Below are 23993 nucleotides of genomic sequence, written 5' to 3' on the forward strand. Positions count from 1 at the left end.
GGTCCACTACCCATGTTTCCCAAAAAATAAGAGCCTGCCTTGTATTTTTTTTGCCACCAAAAAAGGCACCAAGTCTTATTTTCAGGGGGCATCATCTCCTGACTTTTTGTGGTCAGAGGCCTTCAAGAACTTCTTCTGCTGCAGCCAGCAAGGCTTTTCTGAAGGATCAATCCAGAGCTTTGTTATCAGCTCCTGAGGCCTTCAGGAAAGCCTTGCCAGACTTGCTGCAGAAAAAAATGGGCTGGCAAGGCAGATGTTGGGGTGTGCAAGGCCTGGTTACAACTGTCCAAAGGGAAGTAATAGGGCAGCTCCATTCCCCCCCACCCCCCAGCTTAATTTTTGCCCATGCACTCTGGAATGGGCGGGTTCTTAATTAGGGCTTATTTTGGAGGTAGGGCTTATATTGGGCACACGTGTAAAAATCAAGCTAAGACTTTTTTCAGGGTAAGTTGTATTTTCAGGGAAACAGAATAAGACAGGGGTCCCCAACTGTGAAGCTCCATCCATGCAAGTGGAGGGTGCATATATGCATCACTTGCACAAATGGAGCCATGTGTGCGTGCATGTGTACGCCTGCCACTCACATGCCACTGCTGCCTACACTGGGTTAAACTGCCAAGTTGGAAATGTTGGGGACCGCTCCACTAAGACACCTAGATCTCTCTCACAGTTACTACTATAGAGCCAAGTTGCCACCTATTCTGTACCAACACATTTGATTTTTCCAGACTATCTGCAGAATCTTAATTTCCTCACCACCAAACTGCATCTTGTTGAATGCTCAGATCTGTCAAAATTCTTGAGTCTGTTTTCCAAAGTGTTAGCAATTCCCAACAGTTTCTGTCATCTGCAAATTTGTTTCCCTTCTATTATTATGAAAATGCTGAAGACTATCAGGCCCAAGACAAAACATTGGGATACCCCCTGCATACTTCCCTCCATGGAGGTTGTGGCTTCATTAAAGCCTACACACTGAGTCCAATTGGTCAGCCAATTATGAATCCATCGGGTGATGGAATTCTCTATCTCACATTTTTTTATCTTCTTGAAGTAGACTATGGGTCCAATACTTTACTGAAGTCCAAGTACAGACACACAGCATTTCACTTGTCTATGACTTCAGTCACTTTATCAAAAAAGAATATATGGCTTGTCTGGCATAATCTGTTTTTAATAGACCCATGCTGGTTTCTAGTAATCTAGTAACCTTGTTCATTTCTAGGTACTCACAAATTCTTTGCTTGATTATCTTTTTCAGAATTTTGACAGTTATTGATTTCAATCTGATTGGCCTATAATTTCCTGGATCTGTTGTTTTCCTTTTTGAAGATTTGAACCACATCAACTGTTTTCCAATCCTCTGGTAATTCCCTTGTGCTACAGGAGCTCTGAAAGACCAAGATAACGTCTGTCAGCTCCTTCAGAACCCTGGCATGGAAACCATCTGGTCCAGGTAGATAGGTTGGGCTATTTCTTCCTTTTGTGTAAAAACAGATGCAAAGAAGGAATTAAGCAGACCTGCTTTCTCTCTGCTGCCAGTCACGTTCATGCCCTCTGCTGCCATTAGTGGACTTACTGTTTCCTTGACTTCCTTCTTGTGCCTTACATATTAAAAGAATGACTTTGTTATAGAGGGATCTTGGAGTCTTAGTGGACAACCAGCTATTTAGCTGTTGAGACAGCTGTGTGCAGCAGCAGCCAAAAAAGCCGATACAATCCTAAGTTGTATTAACAAAGAAATACAATCAAGATCAAGGGTGGTACTAATACCACTCTATAAAGCCTTTGTAAGACCACACCTAGAGTACTGCATCCAGTTTTGGTCACCACACTATAAAAAAAGATGTTGAGACTCTAGAAAAAGTACAGAGAAGAGCAACCAAGTTGATGAGGGGACTGGGGACTAAAACATATGAAGAACAGTTACAGGAACTGGGCTTGGCTAGTCTAGTAAAGAGAAGGACCAGGGGAGACATAATAGCAGTCTTCCAATATTTGAAGGGCTGCCACAGGGAGGAAGGGGTCAAGTTATTTTCTAAAGCGCCTGTAGGCCAGACAAGGAATAATGGATGGAAACTGATCAAGGAGAGATTCAACCTGGAAATAAGGAGAAACTTTCTGACAATGAGAACAATCAACCAATGGAACAGTTTGCCCTTGGAAGTTGTGGGAGCACCATCACTTGAGACTTTCAAGAAGGGATTGGACTGCCATTTGTCAGAAATGGTGTAGGGTCTCCCTCTTGGGCAGGAGGTTGGACTAGATGACCTATAAGGTCCTTTCCAACTCTGTTATTTTTGGCATTAATTGCAAACTTAGCTTATTCAGGACTTTAGCTTTCCCGACTCCCTCTTTGCAGATTTGGGCTATTTGTTGGTATTCTGTTTTAATTATGTGCCTCTCTTTCCATTTTTTATATTTGACCTTTTTGTCCATTAATTTGTCAGAGAGCTCTTTGTGCAACCATGCTCTTTGTCAAACTCTGTTTCAAGTGGGAGATTGAACAGATTCCTGACCAACTTACCTTTGTCATCCAAAAGGTAGAACAGGGAACTAGAGCATCAGCTCTTCTAGTCCTAACATAGAAGAAATGATAGAGAGGGATGAAGTTGCAGGAACTTTGGGTGAGAATGACCATGTCACATTGGAATTCAATTGACACATGCAATAGAATATAATCAAACCAGCCTCTTACTTTGAAAGGGCTGATTTCAACAAAATTAGAAAGAGCTTTGGGAAGGATTCCACAGGTGAAAATTTTAAGGAGGAAAACAAAGAAGCCTGGGAAACTGAAAAATTTGATTATAAAAGCCCAGGCCAACACAATACTACAGAAAAAGAAAAATAAATCCAAAAAGAAACCAGCATGGTTGTGCAAAGAACTGAAAGACAAAAAGTTATCCTTATGTATACTAAAATGGAAAGAGGGACACATAACTAAGGCAGAATACCAGCATATAGCCTAAATCTGCAAAGATGAAGTCAGGAAAGCTAAGGCTCAGAATGAACTAAGGCTGGCAACAAATGTCAAAATAGCAATAAAAAAGTTTCTTTCGACATGTAAAAAAATGAGAAAAAAGTCAAGAAAACAATATTTTCATTAATGGGGAAAGATGGCAAGGAAGTGATGGGGAGTAGGGAGGAAGCAGAGCTGCTTAATTTTTCACGCAAAAAGAAAACATAGCCCAACCTACCAGAAGACAAGACTGGAATAAATTAAAATAAGCAAGAAAATGGTAAGAACTGTCCATCTGGAGGTTCAAATCACCAGGACCAGATGGATTATATTCTTGGAAACATTGTACCGTATCTTTCAAAGATCCTGGAACACCAACCAGAGGACTGGAAAAGAGCTGATGTGATTTTCATCTTCAAAAAAAGGAAGAACTAGATCCAGGGAACTACCGATCACTCAGTCTGACATCAATAACTGGGAAGATCCTGGAAAATTAAGCAACAGATCTGTGAACACCTAGAACAGGAGTCAGCAACCTTAAACACTCAAAGATCCATTTGGACCCATTTCCCACAGAAAACACCGGGAGCCACAAAACCTGGGTGGACGTGGCCAACTCAACATCACTCCCACCTAGTCACATGTTCCCACAGCCACACCTATCCAGGTTTTGTGGGTCCCTGATTTTTGTGGGTCTCTCTCTCTCTTTCTCTCTCTCTCTCTCCCTCCCTCCCATTTGTTTTTCTTGGTCCTCTCCCTCTCCCTTTTTTCTTTCTCTCCTCCCCGTCTCATTTGTATTCCTCTCTTGCCCCCTCTCTCCCTCCAGTTCTCTTATTTCTGTCTCCCACTCCCTCTCTCCCTTCTCTCTCTCATTTGTTTCTTTTTCCTCTCATTTCTCTCCCTCCATCATTCTCATTTCTTTTTCTCCCCTTTTCTCATTTCTCTCCCTCTCTCCCATTTTTTCCTTTCATTCTCTCCCATCATTTTCTCATCTTTCTTTTTCTCCCCATTTCTCTCATTTCTCATTTCTCTCTCTCTCCTTCTCTCCCATATCTTTTTCTTCTCATTCTCTCCCTCCATCATTTTCCAATTTCTCTTTCTCCTTTTCTCTCTCCCTTCTCTCCCTCTATCTGTATCTCTCTCCCCCCTCTCCCTATCTTCCTCCCTCTCTGTATTTCTCTCTCTCTCTGTGTGTGTGTATCGCTGTATCTCTCTCTCTCTCTGTCTCTGCATCTCTTCTCTCTCTTTTGGAAAGCCAAGGCTGGGCCAAGCTGGTGAGCTCTCCTCGGGGCTCTTCGCTACTCCTTTTCTTTCTTCTTGGCAACTTTTTGGAAATCCAGGCTGACTGAAGAACGAGTGCAAGCCGAGGCGGAGGCTTCCCTTCAGGTGACACTCCTCCCCTGCTTCTCTTCTCACGACCTCCTGTGGTGGGGCTGGGAGGGTGCCCACGAGTGGGGAGACCCTCCTCAAATGAATGGCCTGGCTCGGCCAGATGGATTCGTAACTGGATGACAAATTGCAATCAACATGTAATCCTTAATAGACATGGAGGTCTACATGGAGGAAAATAAACAACGAAGTACCCCAAGGTTCTGTCACTACTCTTCAATATGTTCACAAACAATTTAGATGAGAAAACAGAAGGGGAACTCATCAGATTTGCAGATGACACCAAGCTGGCAGGAAGAGCCAACACCCCAGAAGACAAGCTCAGGATCCAGAAGAATCTCCACAGACATTAACACTGGGCTCTAGCTAACAAAATGAAATTCAGTGGTGAGAAAAAATATAGTTTTCACTTAGACAATGAAAAAACGAATAAAATAGATGGAGCCTGGCTCAATACCGGTAACAGTGAGAGGAATCTTGGTGTCCCAGGAGCCAGCAGTGTGCGGCAACAGTCAAAAAAGCCAAAACAACTTCAGGCTGCATTAACACAAGAATAGAACCAAGGTCACCTGAAGTATTTGTACCACCTTATAATGCTTTAGTAGGACTACACTTGGAATGCTGCATCCAGTTTTGATCACCACAATATAAAAAAGATATTGAGACTCTGGAAAGAGTTCAGAGAAGTGCAACAGGAGCAGGGTGACAGGATAGCGGTGTTCCAATATTTTGAGGTGCTACCACAAAGAAGGAGTGGGTGGGGTGTCAACCTATTCTCCAAAGCACCAGAAGGCATGACAAGAAGCAACAGATGGAAACTAGTCAAGGAGAGATGCAACCTGGAACTAAGGAGAAATTTCCTGACAGGGAGAACAATTAACAGAGAGCAGCTTTATTCCAGAAATTGTGGGTGCTCCATTGCTGGAGGTTTTGTAAGAAGAGATTTGACAGCAGATTGCTTGAACAGGGAATTGGACTAGAAGACCTCCTAGGTCCCTTCCAACTCTGTTATTCTGTTATTCCTTCTAACAAGAATTCCTTCTGTGATATTCATGGGGAAATGTATCCTTATAGTGGATGTTTAATGCCAAACTCCCAACCGGAAAGCCAGGTTTATTCAAATCTACTTCATGGATCCTCAAGGTAGTGTAGAATTGACAATGGGTATACTTTCCAATGATGGAATTCAATATAAGATAGTTGAATTATTGGAGAAATTATTATGACAATGAAAGTCAATAGTCAAGAGTTTTCTTATTTTTTTGGTCCAAATGTCCATTTCAGTCCAGAGAATAATTTCAGCAACGTATTGTATCATAGGTATGGCCCAAGTATTGATAGCTTTGATTTATTTTTAGCACTTTTCTCACTCTTTGGATATATTCTTTACTAATCACAATATTAACTTGTTCATGCTTGATGATATCCGACAGTAAAATGCCCAGGTATTTGTAGGCTTCATCCCATTCGCTCCTGGGGATTTGGCCACTCAGCATCTCAATTCCATTATTGTTCATGAGTTTACCATGCTTTATTGCTACTGTAGCCCATTTCTCTAGGCTAATTTCCAGAGCTGTACTAAAAATTCATACAGTATTTGAAAATGACCAGATTTTTATTTCTGATATTATTTGTTTCTGCAAGGACATAAGAAATAAGGCTGAGCGCTGAATGTGCACCTTCTGCTAGATGACCATTTGGCTTCTTGTTTCAACCGGGCACCACCTATTCGAGTTCATCTCTGCAAGTGAAGAGCTACTTGTGCAAACAAAAGTGAATAAATCTATTGTTTGAGGATGTTTGATCCTACTTTTTTTAATCTCCAAAATAGAAGCACACACTCACAGATGCCATTTTGGAGGGTTAACTTTATGAGGAGAAAATGGAAACATCTACACAATAAATTCTTATTGTAAATTTACCTAGACAGGTAGAGAGGTAAACAAGAAAGAGACAGCCTTAGCTACTATTACCCTTAACAGAGATAAGAACATGGTGTCCTAGGGCAGGGGGCTACTAATAGGCATTTAGCTATTTGGAAGTGGGGCACGGAAATGGTGGGTGAGCGTGTGTGCATGCTGTCCATTTGGCAGTGTGTATGCATGCCCGCCACTTGTGCAAATGCAGCTGCATGCACCTGTGTGCGTGCATGCCACTTGCGCAGACCCATCCCCTCCCCCCATCCCCAGCTGGCCCGCAAAGCCAGAAAGATTGAGGAGCTCTGTCCTAGGGTTACCACATCTGAACAAGCAAAGCAGGATGTGGACAGTTGGAAAGAAAGACAAATGGAGGGAAAGGATACACTAAGTATTGAACTTTCTTGGCAACAATGAAAAAAATTATTTAGGTCTTCATAGATATATATGGTATTACTTTTCCAGTATCTGAATTTGGTTTTTCTCTATCACAATATTTTTCCAACCAGTTTTTGTTTCCAAGAACATACACTAAGAATAATACAGAATTGACAATAACCTGCTTTCCAAATCTTCACATAGAAATGTATGAGTCGTGTGATCTACAGACTCTGCTGATCATAGAGTTGACGGGGCTGGGTTGAAGCTGAGTGCCAGAATCAGGAAATATTAAACAATTTAAATCTGTTAAGTCTGTTCACAAGGAGGGAAAGAAAGAAATACCAAGCAATACACAAAAGCTGGATTGGCTACTGTTGTGAAAACAGCCCAACCACCTTCAACAAACAAAACAGTTGCAGATGGGTCTGGAACTTGCCAGGCAGGCTAACAGATGGGGTGGGGTGGGATAGCTGGAAGGGACCTTGGAAGTCTTCTAGTCCAGCCCACTGTTCAAGCAGGAGAACCTATGCCGTTTCAGAGAAGTGACTGTCTAGTTTCTTCTTTAAAACCTGCAGAGATGAAGCATCCACAACTTCTGAGGGCAAGAAGCCATTCCACTGGTTAATTGTCCTTGCTGTTAGGAAGTTTCTCTTTAATTCCAGGTTGCTTCTCTCTTTGTCCTGCCCTCTGGGGCTTTGGAGAATAATTTGACCCCCACTTCTTTGTGGCAGCCCCTCAAATAATGGAATACAGCCACCATGTCACCCATACTCCTTTTCTCTAGACTAGCCATAGCCAAATCCTGCAGCCATTCTTCATATGTTTAGGCCTCCAGACCTTTGATTATCTTAGCTGCTGTTATCTTAACTTGAGATAGAGAGAGAGAGAGACTGAGTCATACAAATTAAGATTAATAGTTAACCATGAATAGATATGTTTTACTCTGACGAAGGTGTCATGCAAATACAGTCATTACTCTTTGAGACACTCTTCATGTAGAAATTCCCTTGGCACTAATCTCATTTCCATAGGCTTTTTCTGAATGCCATTCCATTGGCTCTCTGAAGTGGCAGCCTCATCAATACAAAGGACATTTGATCAACCTAGAAGCTCTAACAAATCATTCCAGCAAATAGGGAAGTATAAACTTTAAATCCAATCACCAATATAAAGATTAATATAACACATAAGTCACAAGTGTGAATGATTTAGGAAGAGGGAAATCTGGGAGCCTAGCAGCCAGTAAAGTGAGATTAAATGGTTTACTATATTCATTTCGGAACATATATCCTAATGTGCTTTCAGTTACCTCTGGACTAAATTACTCAAGTGAAATCCCATAAATGCACAGCTTCCAGGTGCATAACTAAAGCCATCTGATTGGCAGATTTTTGTGAGAAAATGCTATTTCAGTATATGGAATTTGTGAGAAACACCCATTCCTGCCTCCTCTCACTCCCAATCCATTTCATGTTAACCAAACTTCGTTTTCATGAGGATCACATCCTTCCTGTGATGCACAATCAAATGCACAATCTTTGGGGATGCAGAAGGGAGTATCTGAGCATGCATTTGGACTTTGAGTGACAGACACATTAGGGACTCTACTTAAGATGAGTGGGCAGGGCCAGAATATGGCTAAATGATTTAAAATGTAAGCTTAGTGAAATGAAAATAATTGAATCTATCTTATACAACTATTCCCTATATATTTAAGAACATTTCTTTTCTCTTGCCAAAACGTACAATTTATCAAAACCTGAATAGGGCAGGCGGTTCCAGGGCTGTGCAGTCTGCAGCGGTGATTTAACTAAACTCTAATTACTTAATTGCAAGATGAAAAGTTCTATTTAAATTCTTCTGTGATGATGCAAAATTCAGAGGATACAAATGATTGCTTCCAGATCAATTTGAGAAAAATAACTGGTTTGAAATTTGAAGCTAGTAAATGGTAAGAGACATCCGAGGAGATATCATCAGAGCACTAAAAGCCAGAGAATTGTGGTGTCAAATAATCCCAGCCCTCAAAGACTTGGGCAATCTTCTTTCCCGCATATAGCTTATGAAACAGCAGGACCACAGCTGGCTGTAACATAACATTCTGCCGAGAGGCTAAGCATTTTCTCAACATGGACAAATCAGAAGTGTTCATACAAGAGATAAAGCAAACAACCTCAGAATCAAATACTGGACTAGATGTTCATAAGGGAGATATGCATTTGCTTAGATCTTTGGCAGTACAGATACTCCTTGATTTACAACAGTTCATTTAGTGACCATTCAAAGGTACAACAGCACTGAAAAAAGTAACTTATGACAATTTTTCACACTTATCTTTGTAGCACCCCCAGGAACATGTGATCAAAATTCAGGCGCTTGGCAACTGGTTCATGCTTATGACCGTTGCTGTGTCCAGGATCATGGGATACCCTTCTGACAAGCAAAGTCAATGGAGAAACCAGATTTATTTAACAACCAGGTTACTAACTTATCAACTGCAGTGATTCACTTAACAATTATGGCAACAAAGATCATAAAATGGGGCAAAATTCACTTCACAAATGTCTCACTTAACAACAGAGATTTTGGGCTCAATTGTGGCCATAAGTCAAGGACCGCCTGCAATTATTGAAGCCAGTCTCCAACTCAGGATACAGTCAGTTGGTACATCTAGAAAATCCATCTGAATCGATAGTCCTTTTCTTCTTTTTGCTGGGAATCAAATAGTTTTGCTGCTGCTGCTAAAATCCAGGTGCCAAGACAGATGCTGAAAAAATAAATTTCAAGTTGCTTCCACTCAGAACTGAGAAACTCCAGTGGAAAGGTAGCATCTCCATGCATTGGAAATATGACCATATTATGTTCAACTAATATAACCAATTAGGGCACAGGAAAGGGACAATAAATGCAGTTTCATCTTCAAGCAATAATGGTGCAATGATTTTCTATATAAAGTTTGACACCTGCCCACTTAGACATAGTCTACGTAGCGCTGATATCTTTCCAAGAGGCTTTTGCAGTAGAATTTTGAAAGTATTACGGATACCATCACCAATAATTGTTAAGGTGGGGTTGAGATAACCGTATTTTTAGAGAAACTTCTGAATTGGGATTCCAATGGTGAGAGACACTGCCAGAACTGTCCAACTGAGTAATGTGCTTAAAGCTGATGCTGCATGGAGAAAATAAAGAGGAATCAAGATCTGTTCCTTGCATTTTAAGGGACTTAAGCTCTTTTAAGACTATTACTCAATACAAGCTCAGATTCAAGAACAATGGTTAGATCATGTTCACAGTACAAATAATATAAAAAGTTACTGTGGCTGGATTCATAGATCATGTGGAGTCATTATGTGGTTTGCTTCTTTGGGTTTAATGCAATAGATGAACTGATTGTTGAAGTTTGCAGCTATGGATAAGCATGATGTCTGAAGTCATCCAAACATTATCAACAAATTATAATTAACATCTGTGGTTTAGTGCAATAAACCAGGCAGCATTATGGCTATGATTAGCTAAATCCATGCCTGGCATCTTGGCTTTTAAAGCAATAGCATGTCTTACCCCCTCTCAGTTTTAACCAAGATGAAGGTCTTGTCCCAACAAAGTGAGGGAGAAGTAGATCTCTGATCCATAGTCATGCCTCCTCCTGTATATTTTCTCAATTATTTCTTGATATCCCATTACAACCTAATCTTCTATATGTAAGCTCATATCACTTTCAGTGATCTGGAGGTTCTTCATATTTCTCCTTATAGAAGGGTGAAATGAAATTACAGATAAAGATTCATATAACAGAAAGTATTGTTATAACTTAATGGATGTTTGTTTGCATTTCAGAATCCAAAGTTGTTCTTTAAGCAGCCACCTGAGCACAGTTGGGTTTGCAAACAAGTAGACAACATGGCTGTCCTTGAACTCTCTCTGTTCTGGGTGTTCAAATGAGTTTCACTTGAATGGATATGAACATGAGAGCTGGTCATAAAAAAATCTAGCCACCATCTCCAAATCAAAAACAGAAGTGTGCCTCACCCTCAATTCCATTGGAAAGAGCACAGGAGGAACAATCACTTTAGAACTTTGTCTATATAAACCAGAGTTTCTCAACCTTGGTCATTCTAAGATGTGTGGACTTCAACTCCCAGATTTCTCTAGCCGGTGTGGTTGAGAAGCCCTGATACAGAGGCTTCTTACTTGAAAGTAATATGCTTGCTGGAATTCTCGTTTTGTGAGCAGTTAATAATTCTTTAGGATTAACTGTTTTAGTCTAAATTGTTACAGGAGAAGTCTGATACTAAAGATAAATTCTTCTTCAAACTGAGCACTTGATAGCACAAGATATGTTATCTATGCTACAATATGAAAGTATTATATACTTTCATATATAATAGGCCCGTTTCATCACTTCCAGTATTTCCAGAATCTTTGGGATTTAAAAAAAAAAAACATTCTAGCCTACATCGCTAATACTCCCTATTGATCTTTCATTGAAACCCTAATTAGATCTAATCTGATTTAGCTTAGGTTTATGAGATTGATCAACCACTCCTGGTCCTCGGCAGATAGTTCCCACAGCCAATTCAGAGTTACAGCCCCAAACTATGGGAGGGGCAGAGAACTGAGTGAAGAATTGCATTTGCATTCCGACTGTATGGAGGAGGAAAAAAGTACAGGGCAGTCCCAGAAGGCATATATCAGTGGTGACTAAACTTTTTGGGCTCCTTTGCCAAAAATTGCTTGCGCATGCACACTTGTGTGCCAGCACCCAGAAGGCAATGCGCGCGCTCCCCCCAGGCCCCATGCATGCGCAATTCCCCCCCCCCCACACACACACCTGCACTGTGCCTCCCAGCTGATTTTTGGACTGTTTGCTTTTTCGGCCTTCCAGAAGCTCGAGGGAAGCCTCTGTAGCCTTTGGAGGCCAAAAAATAGGCCCGTTTCATCACTTCCGGTATTTCCAGAAATACAGGAAGTGACAAAACAGACCTGGTTTTTGGCCTCCAAAGACTGCAGAGGCTTGAGCTTCTGGGAGGCCAAAAATCAGGTGGGAGGCACACACGTGTGGTGAGGTAAGTTTGCCTGGGGCTACGTGCCCGCACGAATGGCTCTGCGTGCCACCTGTGGCATATGTGCCATAGGTTTGCCATCATGCATATATCTTCATTGCTAGCCATTCTCAAGGCCTCACATGAGCTCAGCCACAAGAAGGCAATGTGAACAATGAACAAGCTTTTCTACTCACCTGCATGTCAAGAGGCACCTGCCAACACTGAAATGTCTCTTTGGCCATTTGCCTCCTCCAGGGTCTCCTCTGCAAATCTTGGAGGTGATGTATAGTTAACTTTTAATGAAATTGAATGGTTCTTCGTCCAGCTAATATACCCAGAATAATAATGGAAGCCTTATTTTTCAGAGCTATTTCCATAGCATAGAAACTCTAAACACAGCATCTCTGTTGTCCTGAGGAAAATCTATTTACTTTCATCTCAGATCTCATGCCAGAATTACTCTATTTTCTCTACTGAAAAGTTTCACCCTCCTGTAAAACAAAGCAACTTGAGAAATAATTAAAGACAAATACATACCACTTAGTGGTTTCACATTAATGTAGCCATTTGGAGTTGGATACGAAGGTGGTTTTGTTGGTAGATCTGCTCTGCTGCTGCTGCTGCTGCTGCTGCTGCTTCTCTGGATAGCTGTAGCTGCCTTTGAGGTTGTTCGATTTGGGGAGGATAGTGGGGGAATAGCTGTCTTGGGAGAGGTTTCTTGGGAATGGAAAGTCATTTTACTTGATGCAGTTGGCTGTTTGTCTGTAATTGTTATGGGTTTTTTGCTGACCAGTGCTGGGTTTGTAGCCAGTGTGTGCTTAGGCAGTGTTGAAAGCCGCTCAGAAGATGTTCTGGTTATACTGGACATGACAGAGGTGAAGTAAGTTCTGGGTGTGCTTGTATTTGCACCAAGAGTGAAGTTTATGACAACAGAGGGCGAGTGAGAAACAGTTACATTGAGACCATCAGTTCCATATCCAACTATAACAGGGCTAGGAAATGCTGGGTCATTGTTTGTGGTGTTGCCATCAGAAGCTACTGTTGTTTCAACAGAAGGGATTGCATTGCTACTTGTTGCATTATAAGGGAAAAGAGTGTCTTCGATGGTATAATTTGAAGTTACTGAAACATTATAAGAAATAGCTCTGGTTTTGGAGATAACAACTGTGGTGGAATCTAAGGGAGTGGTAGTAACAACTGGGGCACTAACTGTGCTATTGTTAGAATCTGTTACAAGTTTACTCAAGACGGTTGCGTTGAGATATCTTGCAGGGCTATGGAATAATGCTCCATCTGAAACAGCTGTGACATTTAAGGAAGTGGTGGGGACAACAGTGACCGAATCTGTTGGTACAGAAGGAAGGACTGTTCTACTGGCTGTGCTGCTACTGAAATCGGTGGCAGAGATGGGAGGGACTGGTGTGCCACCGGTTTCATTGAAAGCAGCAGTGATGTTCAAAGAGGGAACTACAATTTCTGTTGGGACTGAAACAGAGGACTTTGTGGGGACGGAAGGTGCGGCTGTGCTATTACCGGTAACATTGCTAGAATTTATAATATGTTCATTAGAAGTCGTTGCATTGACCCCTCTTGCAATGAAAGGGGCTGGGATTCCACTTACAGGAAAGTCTGTTCTGTTGGTGGTGGTATTGTTGGAATCTATTGTAATTTCAGTGGGGACAAGTGCATTTCTTCTCCCATCCATAGTATCAGCTCTAACGCTGGCAGAGATATTGGTGGGGAAAGCATCTTTAGGCATTGTATCAGAAAAAGTTGTCTGGGTATTGTTAATGGAAGGAGAGATTTCATTAGTCATAAGAGTGATTTTGAAGACAGGAGTTGAATAGGACTCAGTAGCATCTCTAGAAATGAATGGGTTCAAATCCAAGGAGGCAGAACGAGTGCTAGGGGTAGTAACATTGATGTTGCCTGGACTAGATAAGGTTGATTCCATGATTGGGATAACAGGGGAGGCGGCAGTGAATGCATCATCAGATTTTGTACTAAGAGATATACTTGACACAGTGCTGCCCATAGAAGTGGAGAACACAGACGCCCTGCCTCCAACCAGGCCAATTCCAAGGGAATCCAGTTCAGACTGAAAGTTGTTCTTGATCCACATGGCAACAGAAGGGTGGTTTTCAACTTCTTTCAAGTCGGGCAAATTAACACCAAGCAGATCTTTCACATCCTGGACACGGAGTTTCTGCAATAGAGTTGCAATACCTTTGCTAATTCAGGAAGTAGCATCACAGCCAGCTTTTCTGTTAATGATTATTTCTTTCCCCAAATATTCTACATTCCTTTTATCCAAAAAGCATTATAAATACAGCTCTCATTTACATAATACACTTGTGAAATTTCAAACACTTTTAACAGCCTTTCCTATTCTACCTTGGATGCTAATAATTTTCTGAAGTCACTTGATAAAATAAATTGCACCAAGGAACAAATTAGGGAAATATCCTCACAATAGGTTCATATCATCCTCCACATCCAGAAGCCTTTCAAAGATGCTGGATATGTTTTTGTGTGACACTTGCAACAGTTTAATTTGTTCATGAAAATATATGCAAGGCCCTCAGGATGATATTGCCCAGGATGAGAACGCCCTAAAATTTTATGATTTTAGACAGGTCTTTTTTGGGGAGGGGACTGGGCGGGGGGGCGGCTTGCTATGTTGCCTTATATTCAACATATGACACAATGTCAGAACTAACCTTCACTTCTTCCGGATTTAAATTAATAAAAGTATCAATATCCATTCCAACATGAGATCTAGCCAGCTTTTTCAGCTCTTCAACAGGAGCTCCTCCTTTAAAAGACAAAAAAGAGTTAGATTTCTGTGGGAAAGGTAACATCATATCCTTCTTGATAATCCTTCTTGAATCCAAGCCGATTTAAGTAAAAAATGGTTAAAATTGGGGTGGAAGATGATGTGTCTAGATAAGTTACTCTTTCCATCATGTAAACAAGAACTTTCTACACCCCTCTTCCAAAACCTGTAAGATTCTACATTTAATAATGTTGATATAATTAACATTAAAATGTTAATAAATCTATGCATGTTAATCCATTATTCCCATCATATTTTCTTCTTGTCTAATCAATTTCCTATCCCCATATTCTCAGAGTTTGATTTGATCATTGTCATTATCCATTTTACTCCTTTTGAAATGGTTTAGAATAGTATTGGATGAAAGACAATGGAAGCCCAGCCACAAAAGTTGTTAGAGATAAACAATGGATTTTTGTAGGGCCTGAAAGACATTTTGGAGAAGGCATCATATAATTTGTGAATAGTATGGATATCATGCTAATGGGGGTAAAATGATCTTTAGATGTGCCCCCATTTCAGATTATTAAAGATAAAGTAGGTGAATTAATTCTGGAGGAAACAGAAAGAATGAAAGCACCTTAATAGCCTATCAAATGTACCTAGATATGGCTGGATAAGAGGATAATAGGCACGTGTTTCTTCTTGGTTGGCAAATGCAGTGTGGGCCTTTTGGTACAGGATATCCTTCTTCTCTTGGGCACAAGTGGAAATATCTAACTTCGCAGCATTCCTAAGGAATTTAACATGTAAGAGATCAGACTTAGTCAATGAGATTCTACAAAAAAATCCAGGAACATTTCCGAAATATTTATTTATTCATTTTAGTATATGTTTTATTTTTATTCATAAACATTTTGAATACAGTGTATTGTCAGGGCATATCATTTTATTTTTATTTTTATTTATTTATTTTATTTGGTTTGTCAATAGCTTACAAGATAATAGGTATAAGTAAAAACATAGTTATGAATACATGGATACATATAAGAAAAATAAAAGAAACAATAGGACAGGGATGGTTGGCACGTTGGTGCGCTTATGCATTATTTACGATAAAGCAAGAGAAAAATAACAGAAGTATCAACATATATACTCATAACAATAATGATAGTGTAGCAAAATAATTTTCACTAAATTTGTTTGTATTAGCTTATAGTTCTGTTAGTAATATCAACATGTTTATTATAATTAACCCTCTTTGTATTTAATTCATAGATAACAATAATCTTTCTTCACCTAATTTCTACCTCCTATCTCTAACCACTTATAAATCTGTTCCATGTTGTAATATTCTGTGTCTTCTTTGTCCTTTATTTTTAATGTCAATCTATCCATCCCTGCACAGTCTAGTATTTTCCGAATTACATCCTCATCTTATGGGATGTTCTCATTTTCCAACATTGTGCAAATACAATCCTTGCAGCTGTCAATACATGCAAAACTAAGTATACAGTCCCTTTATCATATCCTTCTGGCATTATACCCAACAAAAATATTTCTGGTTTCAAATCTATGTGTTCCTTAAACATCTTTTCCAGCCATGTGTGTATTTTCATCCAATATTTTCTAGCTTTCATAAAGGCCACCACATATGATAATAAGTACCTGCAATATTCATAATTTGGGGACTTGTTCGTAAATGCTAGGGGCCGCTTATAGTGTAACTTCAAACGTTCACTAAGGGAACGCTCGTAACCCAGGGATTTCCTGCATAACCATGTTGAAAGGTGTCAAAATGCCTTTCCTTCGAGGATTCGATTTTCCCACTGGGAGAGCTCCGGCGCAAGGATACGGACAACTGCTTGAAAGCTGGATCTTTTTATTTTTCAGGAAGGCAAGGGACAGTGAGAAGTCTGCGTTCCTGGGCTAGCTAGCTTCTTATGGTAAATCCCTGGGTTTTTATACCCTTTTCTCCCTTTGTGAGTTGATTTCATGTGAATGTCTGTATTTGTGCTTAATGTGTCAAATCCTGTTTGAGTTTGTCTTTATTCCTGCCGGAGGACAAACTCCGTGGGGTGCGGAAGGCAAGTTAGATTGTACTATCGGTTAGATTGTATTATCGTTTTTTTTCCTAATCTCTTTTAGCTTTATAATGGATTTTCATATTTGTCTTGTGGCAATCTCCTGTCTGTCTCTTTTGTAATTTATATTTTTTTGTGTCTTTTGTCTGTTTGTTTTGCTTATTTGGTATGTCCTGTGTTCGTAAGGGTTTCCTTTTCTTATTTGTCTAGTTTTCTTAATTACTTAGGCTTTTGTCTATAGGGATTCTTTAATACCTTTTATTTGATTCCTTTTCCTATGTAAGCTTGTCTTATGGCTGGCCTGACACTCCCCTTTGGCTTTTCCTGTTTGAGTGACACTACTGGCTTCGTGAAGTTCCCTTTCCACAACCATATTTATCATTTCTATCATGAAGTTCTATCTTAGAATAATGAAGAATAAGGACAGCCATATGTTGGCAATCACTCAGAAGAAGAATAGTAGGATGGATGAACTTTTAGTAGTAGTAATGCTATTGTGTTTTTGCTTTGTATTGGTATGTTTTCTATTGTATTTTTTCTATGAGAGCAGCCATCAGCCATATTTACTAATTAATCTCCTCAGGATACGTGTTCCTCCCTTGCGTCTTGCGTCTTTAGAATAGAATAGAATGAGCTAGAAGGGACCTTGGAGGTCTTCTAGTCCAGCCCCCTGCTTAAGCAGGAGAACCTATACCATTTTAGATTAGTGACTTGCTAATTACTAATAAGTGGACAATCCTATTTGCTAATTGTTCCCCAATCATCTTCCACTGTCATTTCCAGACTGGGCCCAGGAGTCATTTCCTCCTCCTTTAGTTAACACCCCCCACACACACACACACACTAAGAAACAGCAATGTACCTAATGGATGCTGGGCTGATTTCCTGCAGCTCTTCTTCATCCAGAAAACACAGGTATTTGCCTCCCAGCATGTCCAATAAGGGACCAGTGAGTGAGCCTCCCAGTTCCATATATCTTGAAACCAGCCGCCTGAGCTGCAAGAAAAGAAGTTACATTTTAAGAAAGGATGCAAGTCCATAGCAGTGACAAGAGGTGAGGCTGGTAAATATCTAGAAAAAAATGCTGAAGAATCTATGTGGTCTATGTGGTCTAAGAAATGAGATAAAATTACATATATATATATAATATTTTTCATTCAGACTGATACATGTAGTCTACAGAGCAGGAGGTATCTAAAGACCATTCAACATTTGGATATCTGTAATATGCATCCATATAAGAATGCCACATTTTTGTGTAAAAAGGTAAAGGAGGTAGTCAGAAAAGTGTATACTTAAAGTAACATTCAGTACACCTCTGGCTTAAAATGAAAAGAAAACAAAAAGCCTTCGCTGTTACTAGTTCACAGCAATTCTGTTTGGCCATTAGATGGCCCCTGCTAAAGAGACCCTTTGGATACACTACCTGTGGCATCTCCCAGGCACCATCGTTTGGATTCAGAAGAGCAGCCAGGGTGTCACTGGAAGTGAGGTTCCAACTGCCAATCTCATCTGTGCTGTACTGACGTGAGAGGAAGCCAAGCAATCTCAACTGATCTTCTGGAATCCCATCTGGGTAGCTCTAAGAAAGGGGAGGGGGCCTTCATTAGAAAAAGGTTTTATTAATGACCATGTAAGGGGTGTGTGTGATGCTCTGTGGATGTGAAAATTGGATTTTGAAGAAGTGGGATCAAAAGATGATCAAGGCTTTTGAATTTTGGTGCTGGTGAATCATAGATATCAGGAAACCAAACAAATGGATCATAGAACAGTCCAAAAATCCCATGCGGCACAAATGACCAGACATTAATTCCCCTGCTTTGAACACATTATGCAAAGACCCAGTTTCTTTGAGAAGTCTTATATAATGCATTATATATTATATAATGCTGGAAAAAGAGGAGAAAAGAATGACCAGCAGCAAGGTGGAAGGGCTTGACTAAAACTTCAAGAAATGTGCTATTGAGACACTACAAAGCCCAGGTCGAGAGCAGAGCTTCTAGAAAATATGTATTTAGTTGCTAAGAGTTGATGGGGTTTAATTAATCATCATGGTAGAAAAAGGAGCACATGGCAAGAATGCTCTTCACACTTTGGGTGGGGGGAGAACCCTGGGGGAGGACTACAAAGTAAAGTAGATGTTTCAAAACAGGACCAAGGACAGATTGATGTGTCAATGTTTTTCTGCTTAAAGTCTTTGTTAAAGTTTGTAGTAAAGAAACGGAAGCAACTCAGCAAGCCTGCCTTAAGAAAACAACTAATAGTTGAGGACTGAGTGAAGACTTACTCACTTTCTAAGATTCTACACCCTGAGCCCTTTTGTCCTGGCATTAAACCCCATTACTGTATTGAAATCCCAGGGGCCTGTTAGTTGGATGAGTTTCTGTGCTTAGGAAAAAAATGGGGTGAGTGTGTCAATCATACAATGTCAGCTACTGTTTCAATTTTTGAGATCCCTCTGAAGACACCCCTGGTATACTTCAGCCCCTCCTAAGTCCTTGGGCCTCTCACCTTGTCTAATTTCTTTTTAACTATGGCCACGTAGTCATTCGGGAGGGGCTGTTCAAGCAGAAGAGCCAGGTTGGCCTTCACGACTTCATCACTCAGGCATGCATCCAACTGCTGGGCACTGTCATAGCGAATTATGAAAAGTGGATCTTCTAGGTTGCTGCTGGTGATGGGAGCAGACCGGCAAGCTGTGGGCAGAAGTCACAGGAAAGAAGTCATTTCTTTTTGAACAGATTTTGGGAAAGGAAGACTTCTGAAAGCCAAAACTCTTTCGCTCTGTTGCCCCAACTTCCAACTCTCTGTCGCTCTCCTCCTGTCTCAGTGTCTCACCTTTTCTTCAAGTCACCCAAACATTTCCTCCTCCTCACTCATACTTTCCCACCAATTCCCTTGTCTTTGGCTGCCCTTCCTCTGAATTTTAATGTATGTGGTAAGTAACAACAAACCGTGTACGCTACAAAAATGATAGATTAACACTGTAATGGATGACATGGTGGTTTGAGAGATTTTTGTTATCCAACTGTAGCACCAGCTAAGCCTAGTTTTACAACTGACCTCCCCAAAATCTTTAAGGAAATCCCTACTTATGGATAAAAGTGCCAGGAAGGCGGGGGGGAATTTTAAAAGTCAAAATGGGGGCAACAACTGAATAACGGGAACTCAGTTCCTTTTTCCATGCATTGCACGTGATGCACATAAAGAGGGAGGGTTTTGATTGCACAATTGCAGTCACCACCTTGACTTTTTTTGTGGATGTCCCTCCTACAGTTCTCCCACTCCTTGAGCCTTACTAGCTCTTGATCTATTGTTAAAATCTGTTAATATAATTCCCCTGGCCTCCTCTATCCTTCTCTTTGCCCAGCACAGCAGCTGGTCCTGGCTTTTTCCTCAGGGATATCATCCTCCGTATTTCATTTTCCTGCGTCTATTCTGTCCCAGCGGCCCTGCTTCTGACATCCTGCTGAGGGAGTGAGGCTGACTACAGGTTTCTACCCATAATATTGACAGGATGTTAAAAAGCTATCTGACTGCAGGAAAAAATAGTAATGCTAGCAAAATATTGAAGAATATGCTGAATGACAAAATGATACGAGTTCACTATACTATATAACCAGAATATTACTGTACATTTTTTTTACTTAGGCTATTCAAGCCCCCTATTTTCCAAGAGAATACTTTTAAATTCAGTGCATTTTAATTGCTTGTGCATTTATTTTTATACTGTGCAACAGACCAAGAAGCCAATTTTTTTCCCTTACTTTCAGTTGCCCGTTTAGTTCTAGGAGCGGAAGCAGCCTTAGATCCAACCGATTTTAAGAAGAGGATTGTTTTTGCCTTTGGAAAAGCTCTTTGGCTGTATCCATCCATCACCTTTCTGAAGAAGATCATCCTTTCTTCCTGAGGAACAGAAAATCCATTGGGACAATACATCACTTTTTTTAATGAAGAGAGATGGTTTGGTGTAAAGGCTAATGTACTGTGGAAAGGGAACTTCATGAGGACAGTGGTGACACCCAAGCAGGAAAAGCCCAAAGGGAACATCAGGCCAGCCATAAAACAAACTTGCATAGGAAAAGAGATTTAATAAAAGGTATTGAAAGAAGCCCCCTAGACAAAAGCCAAGTAATTAAGAAAGCTAGGGAAACAAGAAAAAGAAATCCTTTACAAACAACAGGTCATGCCAAATCAGCAAAACAAATAGACAAAAGACACAAAATAAATTCCATAGCAGACAGGAGATTGCCACCAAACAAATATAAGAAAACATCAGGATGAAACTGATAATCCAATCAAACCACCCCGCGGAGTTTACCCTCTGGCGGAAATGAAGACAACCCCCTGACAGGATTTAAAACATTAAGAAATACAAACACAAGCACACACACACACAAAAGGAGAAAAGGTATAAAAATCAGGGGTTTATTATACAAAGATGGCTAGCCCCAGGAACATAGACTTCTTGCTATCTCTTGCCTTCCTGAAAAATAAACCAGCTTCCAAGCAGTTGTCTGTGTCCTTGCACCGGAGCCCTCCCAGCAGGAAAATCGAGCCCTCAGAAGAAAGGCATTTTCCAGCCTTTCAACAATTGGCGACCATGAAGGTTTTCCAGCCAACCCTGCCACCGGACCGGGCCCGCAGATCCAAACCCAGCCGGCATGGACCTTCTTTGTCCAGGGAAAACATCCACGGACCCAGCCCGGAAGGCATAAGGGTAGTAAAGGGAGTCCTTGGGCTTTTCTGCTCAACAGCTGCTTGAAAGCAGGTGAGTACCACTTCAAATTTATAATCTTACTAGGGAGGGGAGTGGAAGCGTGAGTGTACCAGGTGTGTGATTGTGGGTTTTCTCTGCTGAAACAGTGGGACCTCACCTCCTCTGTGATTGCCAGCCCCACCCCAGCCAGCTGCTAGCTCCAACAAGCCGTGACCGGCTGGATTTGGGAACGCAAGGGGTGATCACAGAGTGTGAGTCCTTCTGAAGGACGTAAGAAAAACCGAGTGGGCTGAGAAAGGAACTGATGTTGGGAAATAAATAGAAAGCAGAATAAATAGTCCCAGTGCATCCCGCAAGTAAAGCCCTATGCATTTAGAAGGGGCCCGTACCAGCTGCTGGCAAACAAAATTGGAAATAGTTTGCTTTACAAAGCAGAGCAGGTCCTTCCAGATCCCCACCTTTAAGGGAGATCTGAAAACTGATGGTGGAGTGTAGGAAGGGGCCCGTACCAGGCTGCTAGGGGGCAGACGGTCCTCCAAGATCCCTGTTTTTTAGGGGGGGGGTCTTAAAACTGATGGCGGAGTTTCCCTACGAGAAAGGGGCCCATACTCCGTGTGTAGGGAAACCGAAGTCCTTCCCAGACCTTTTTTTTGTCTGAAAACTGACGGCGGGAGCCCGGCTAAACCAAAGTAATCCCCACATCAGGTAGGGAATATGGGAAGTTGTAGCTCGAGGGCAATGGAAGAGACCCCCTTGGATAAATTACTTGAGGCTTGGGACAAAAGGCAAGTGCCTGTCCTAACTGGAATGAATAAAAAGGAAGCAAAAAGAATTTGCAAAAAGTGGGCTTTATTGCGAGATGACACGGGTAGACAAATTTGGCCTGATAGCGGTACTTTAGATTATAAAACTCTGAAAGCACTTAGAACATGCATTAAGCCCAGCCAAATACCTTATTGCTATTGCTGGTCTGAAATTGTTAGGACCAAAGACCTGACCGAGGAAAAAATAAGGAAAAGCCTGAAACCCATTTCAGGGAAGGGAATACTGAGGCACGGATTATGGCTCCCCTTTTAAGCAAGCCAGTGCCAGGCAGAAATAGGGGACAACTAGAATATGTTTTTACCCACACTCCCTTCGCTGCCTCTGACCTAGTCATCTGGAAAAAGGATACCCCAGCTTTCAGGGCTGATCCTCAAACAGTCATTAAAACCCTGAAATCTATCATAGACAGCCATAATCCATCCTGGGGTGACATGACTCAGCTGTTACAAGTCTTTCTAATGAAAGACGAACTATTAAAAATGTTTGGAAAAAAAAAAAGACCAAATAGGCAAACCACCAACTATCCCTGGTCAGGCAGCCCCAGCCCGCATCGCAGGGCCAGTACATCGCCCTGTATAATGATACCAATCAATGGGACAAATACACTAGAGCAAAAGATAATTTACTAGAAGCTCTAGAAGAAATAAGAAAAAAAAACTTTTAAACTAGTCTGAATTTCAAAAAAAAAAAAAACACAAAGGGAAAAGGAAAACCCTGATGCCTTTTGGGTCCGCCTGTCAGAAGCAGCTACTGCATATGCCCACCTAGACCTTAGCTGCCTGAAGGACCAAAGGATTTTAGCTTCAGCCTTCGTGGATCAGTCCACCTTAGATATTAAAGAATATTTCCACCGCTTCATCTCTAACTGGCCAACCTTAGACATAGCAGAGTTGCGCAGGATTGCTAACTTTGTCTATGATCAAAGAGACAAGCTGAAAGAGGAATAGAAAGATAGAAAGAGATGAATAGAAAGACAGGAAGACTTAAAAAATGTTTGCTGTAATGAAACATCATGCCAGACAAACGCCAGGTAAAACCCCCTATAATTCAAATAAATGCTGGCATTGCGATAAAGCAGGATGGTCTCAAGGCAAATGTCAGCATTGCTATAGGTGCAGACAGGAAGGTCATTTCAGCAGGCAATGTAGGCAACACCCCTCCTGCAACCGGTATCACCCACCACCTAGGAACATGAGGCCAGCCAATAATCCAGTCCATTACACTGAGCAACAAAGTTTCAGTCACCAGGCACCACCCAGTGCTCCCTTTCCTCCAATAAATAATAACAATAGACATTAATGGGAGCAAAGGAGAGAACAAGATTTACCCCCTTCTTGACTAGAACATGACAATGAAAGCACTGAATTCATGGCTACCTTTAACGGGCTGGCTATCCCCCTAAAAAACGGCCCAGAAGGGGAACCCATTGTAACCATTCTTATAGGAGGAAAGAAATACAATTGCTTAGTTGATACTGGAGCCACCTCCTCATTACTGAATCACCATATAAAGCTTCAGTGGCTGAAGGGGCTCGGGATAGCATAATGGGAGGTGGGGGAATAATCTCTGTAGAATTTACCCACAATGTACCAGTAGAACTAGGACCTTTCACAGTAGACCATGCATTTACTATTTGCCCCCAGTCCCCACTGTCTCTACTAGGAACGGATCTCCTATGTAAAATGGGAGCTACCATAATATGTGGCAAACAGGGGCTGCAATTGGAAATCCCAGGAAAAGGCACACACAAGACAATCATGCTGATAACCAGCAACACAGGGCTTCATGAAGATTTAAAAAGCCTGCCATCCTCCTTATGGGGCTGGGATGCATCAGAAGTGGGACTATTTAAAGGAGCCATGGAGAGAGCAAACAAAGAGATGAAGACCCTACTGGGC

The 23993-nt window shown here is 41.1% G+C and overlaps 2 protein-coding genes across 6 annotated transcripts in view; one reads left to right on the plus strand and one right to left on the minus strand.

The window, feature by feature from the left end:
- MSLN (mesothelin) overlaps positions 1 to 6142 on the plus strand; it is a 40712-nt gene extending 34570 nt beyond the window's left edge. For 3 of the 4 annotated variants that reach the window (XM_087912537.1, XM_087912539.1, XM_087912535.1), the window contains one exon: positions 5990 to 6142. In XM_087912537.1, coding sequence (XP_087768663.1) covers positions 5990 to 6003 — 14 coding nt within the window. In that variant the 3' untranslated portion in view covers positions 6004 to 6142. Of the gene's footprint in view, positions 1 to 1258; positions 5774 to 5989 lie in introns of those variants that run through there. The other variant, XM_087912534.1, reaches the window with a different exon arrangement.
- A 380-nt stretch (positions 6143 to 6522) lies between these two features.
- The window catches only part of LOC113438567 (uncharacterized), a 68120-nt gene continuing 50649 nt past the window's right edge, over positions 6523 to 23993 (minus strand). For both annotated transcript variants that reach the window (XM_087912516.1, XM_087912517.1), the window contains 9 exons: positions 20318 to 20456; positions 19062 to 19246; positions 17977 to 18132; positions 17413 to 17546; positions 15129 to 15259; positions 14411 to 14505; positions 12228 to 13896; positions 7038 to 9814; positions 6523 to 6820 (listed from right to left, as the gene is read on the minus strand). In XM_087912516.1, the coding sequence (XP_087768642.1) occupies positions 9732 to 9814; positions 12228 to 13896; positions 14411 to 14505; positions 15129 to 15259; positions 17413 to 17546; positions 17977 to 18132; positions 19062 to 19246; positions 20318 to 20456 (2592 nt within the window). In that variant the 3' untranslated portion in view covers positions 6523 to 6820; positions 7038 to 9731. The remainder of the gene's footprint in view (positions 6821 to 7037; positions 9815 to 12227; positions 13897 to 14410; positions 14506 to 15128; positions 15260 to 17412; positions 17547 to 17976; positions 18133 to 19061; positions 19247 to 20317; positions 20457 to 23993) is intronic.

Source organism: Pseudonaja textilis, chromosome 14, assembly GCF_049901715.1.
Source record: "Pseudonaja textilis isolate UNSWEBS1 chromosome 14, rPseTex1.2, whole genome shotgun sequence".
NCBI lineage: Eukaryota > Metazoa > Chordata > Lepidosauria > Squamata > Elapidae > Pseudonaja > Pseudonaja textilis.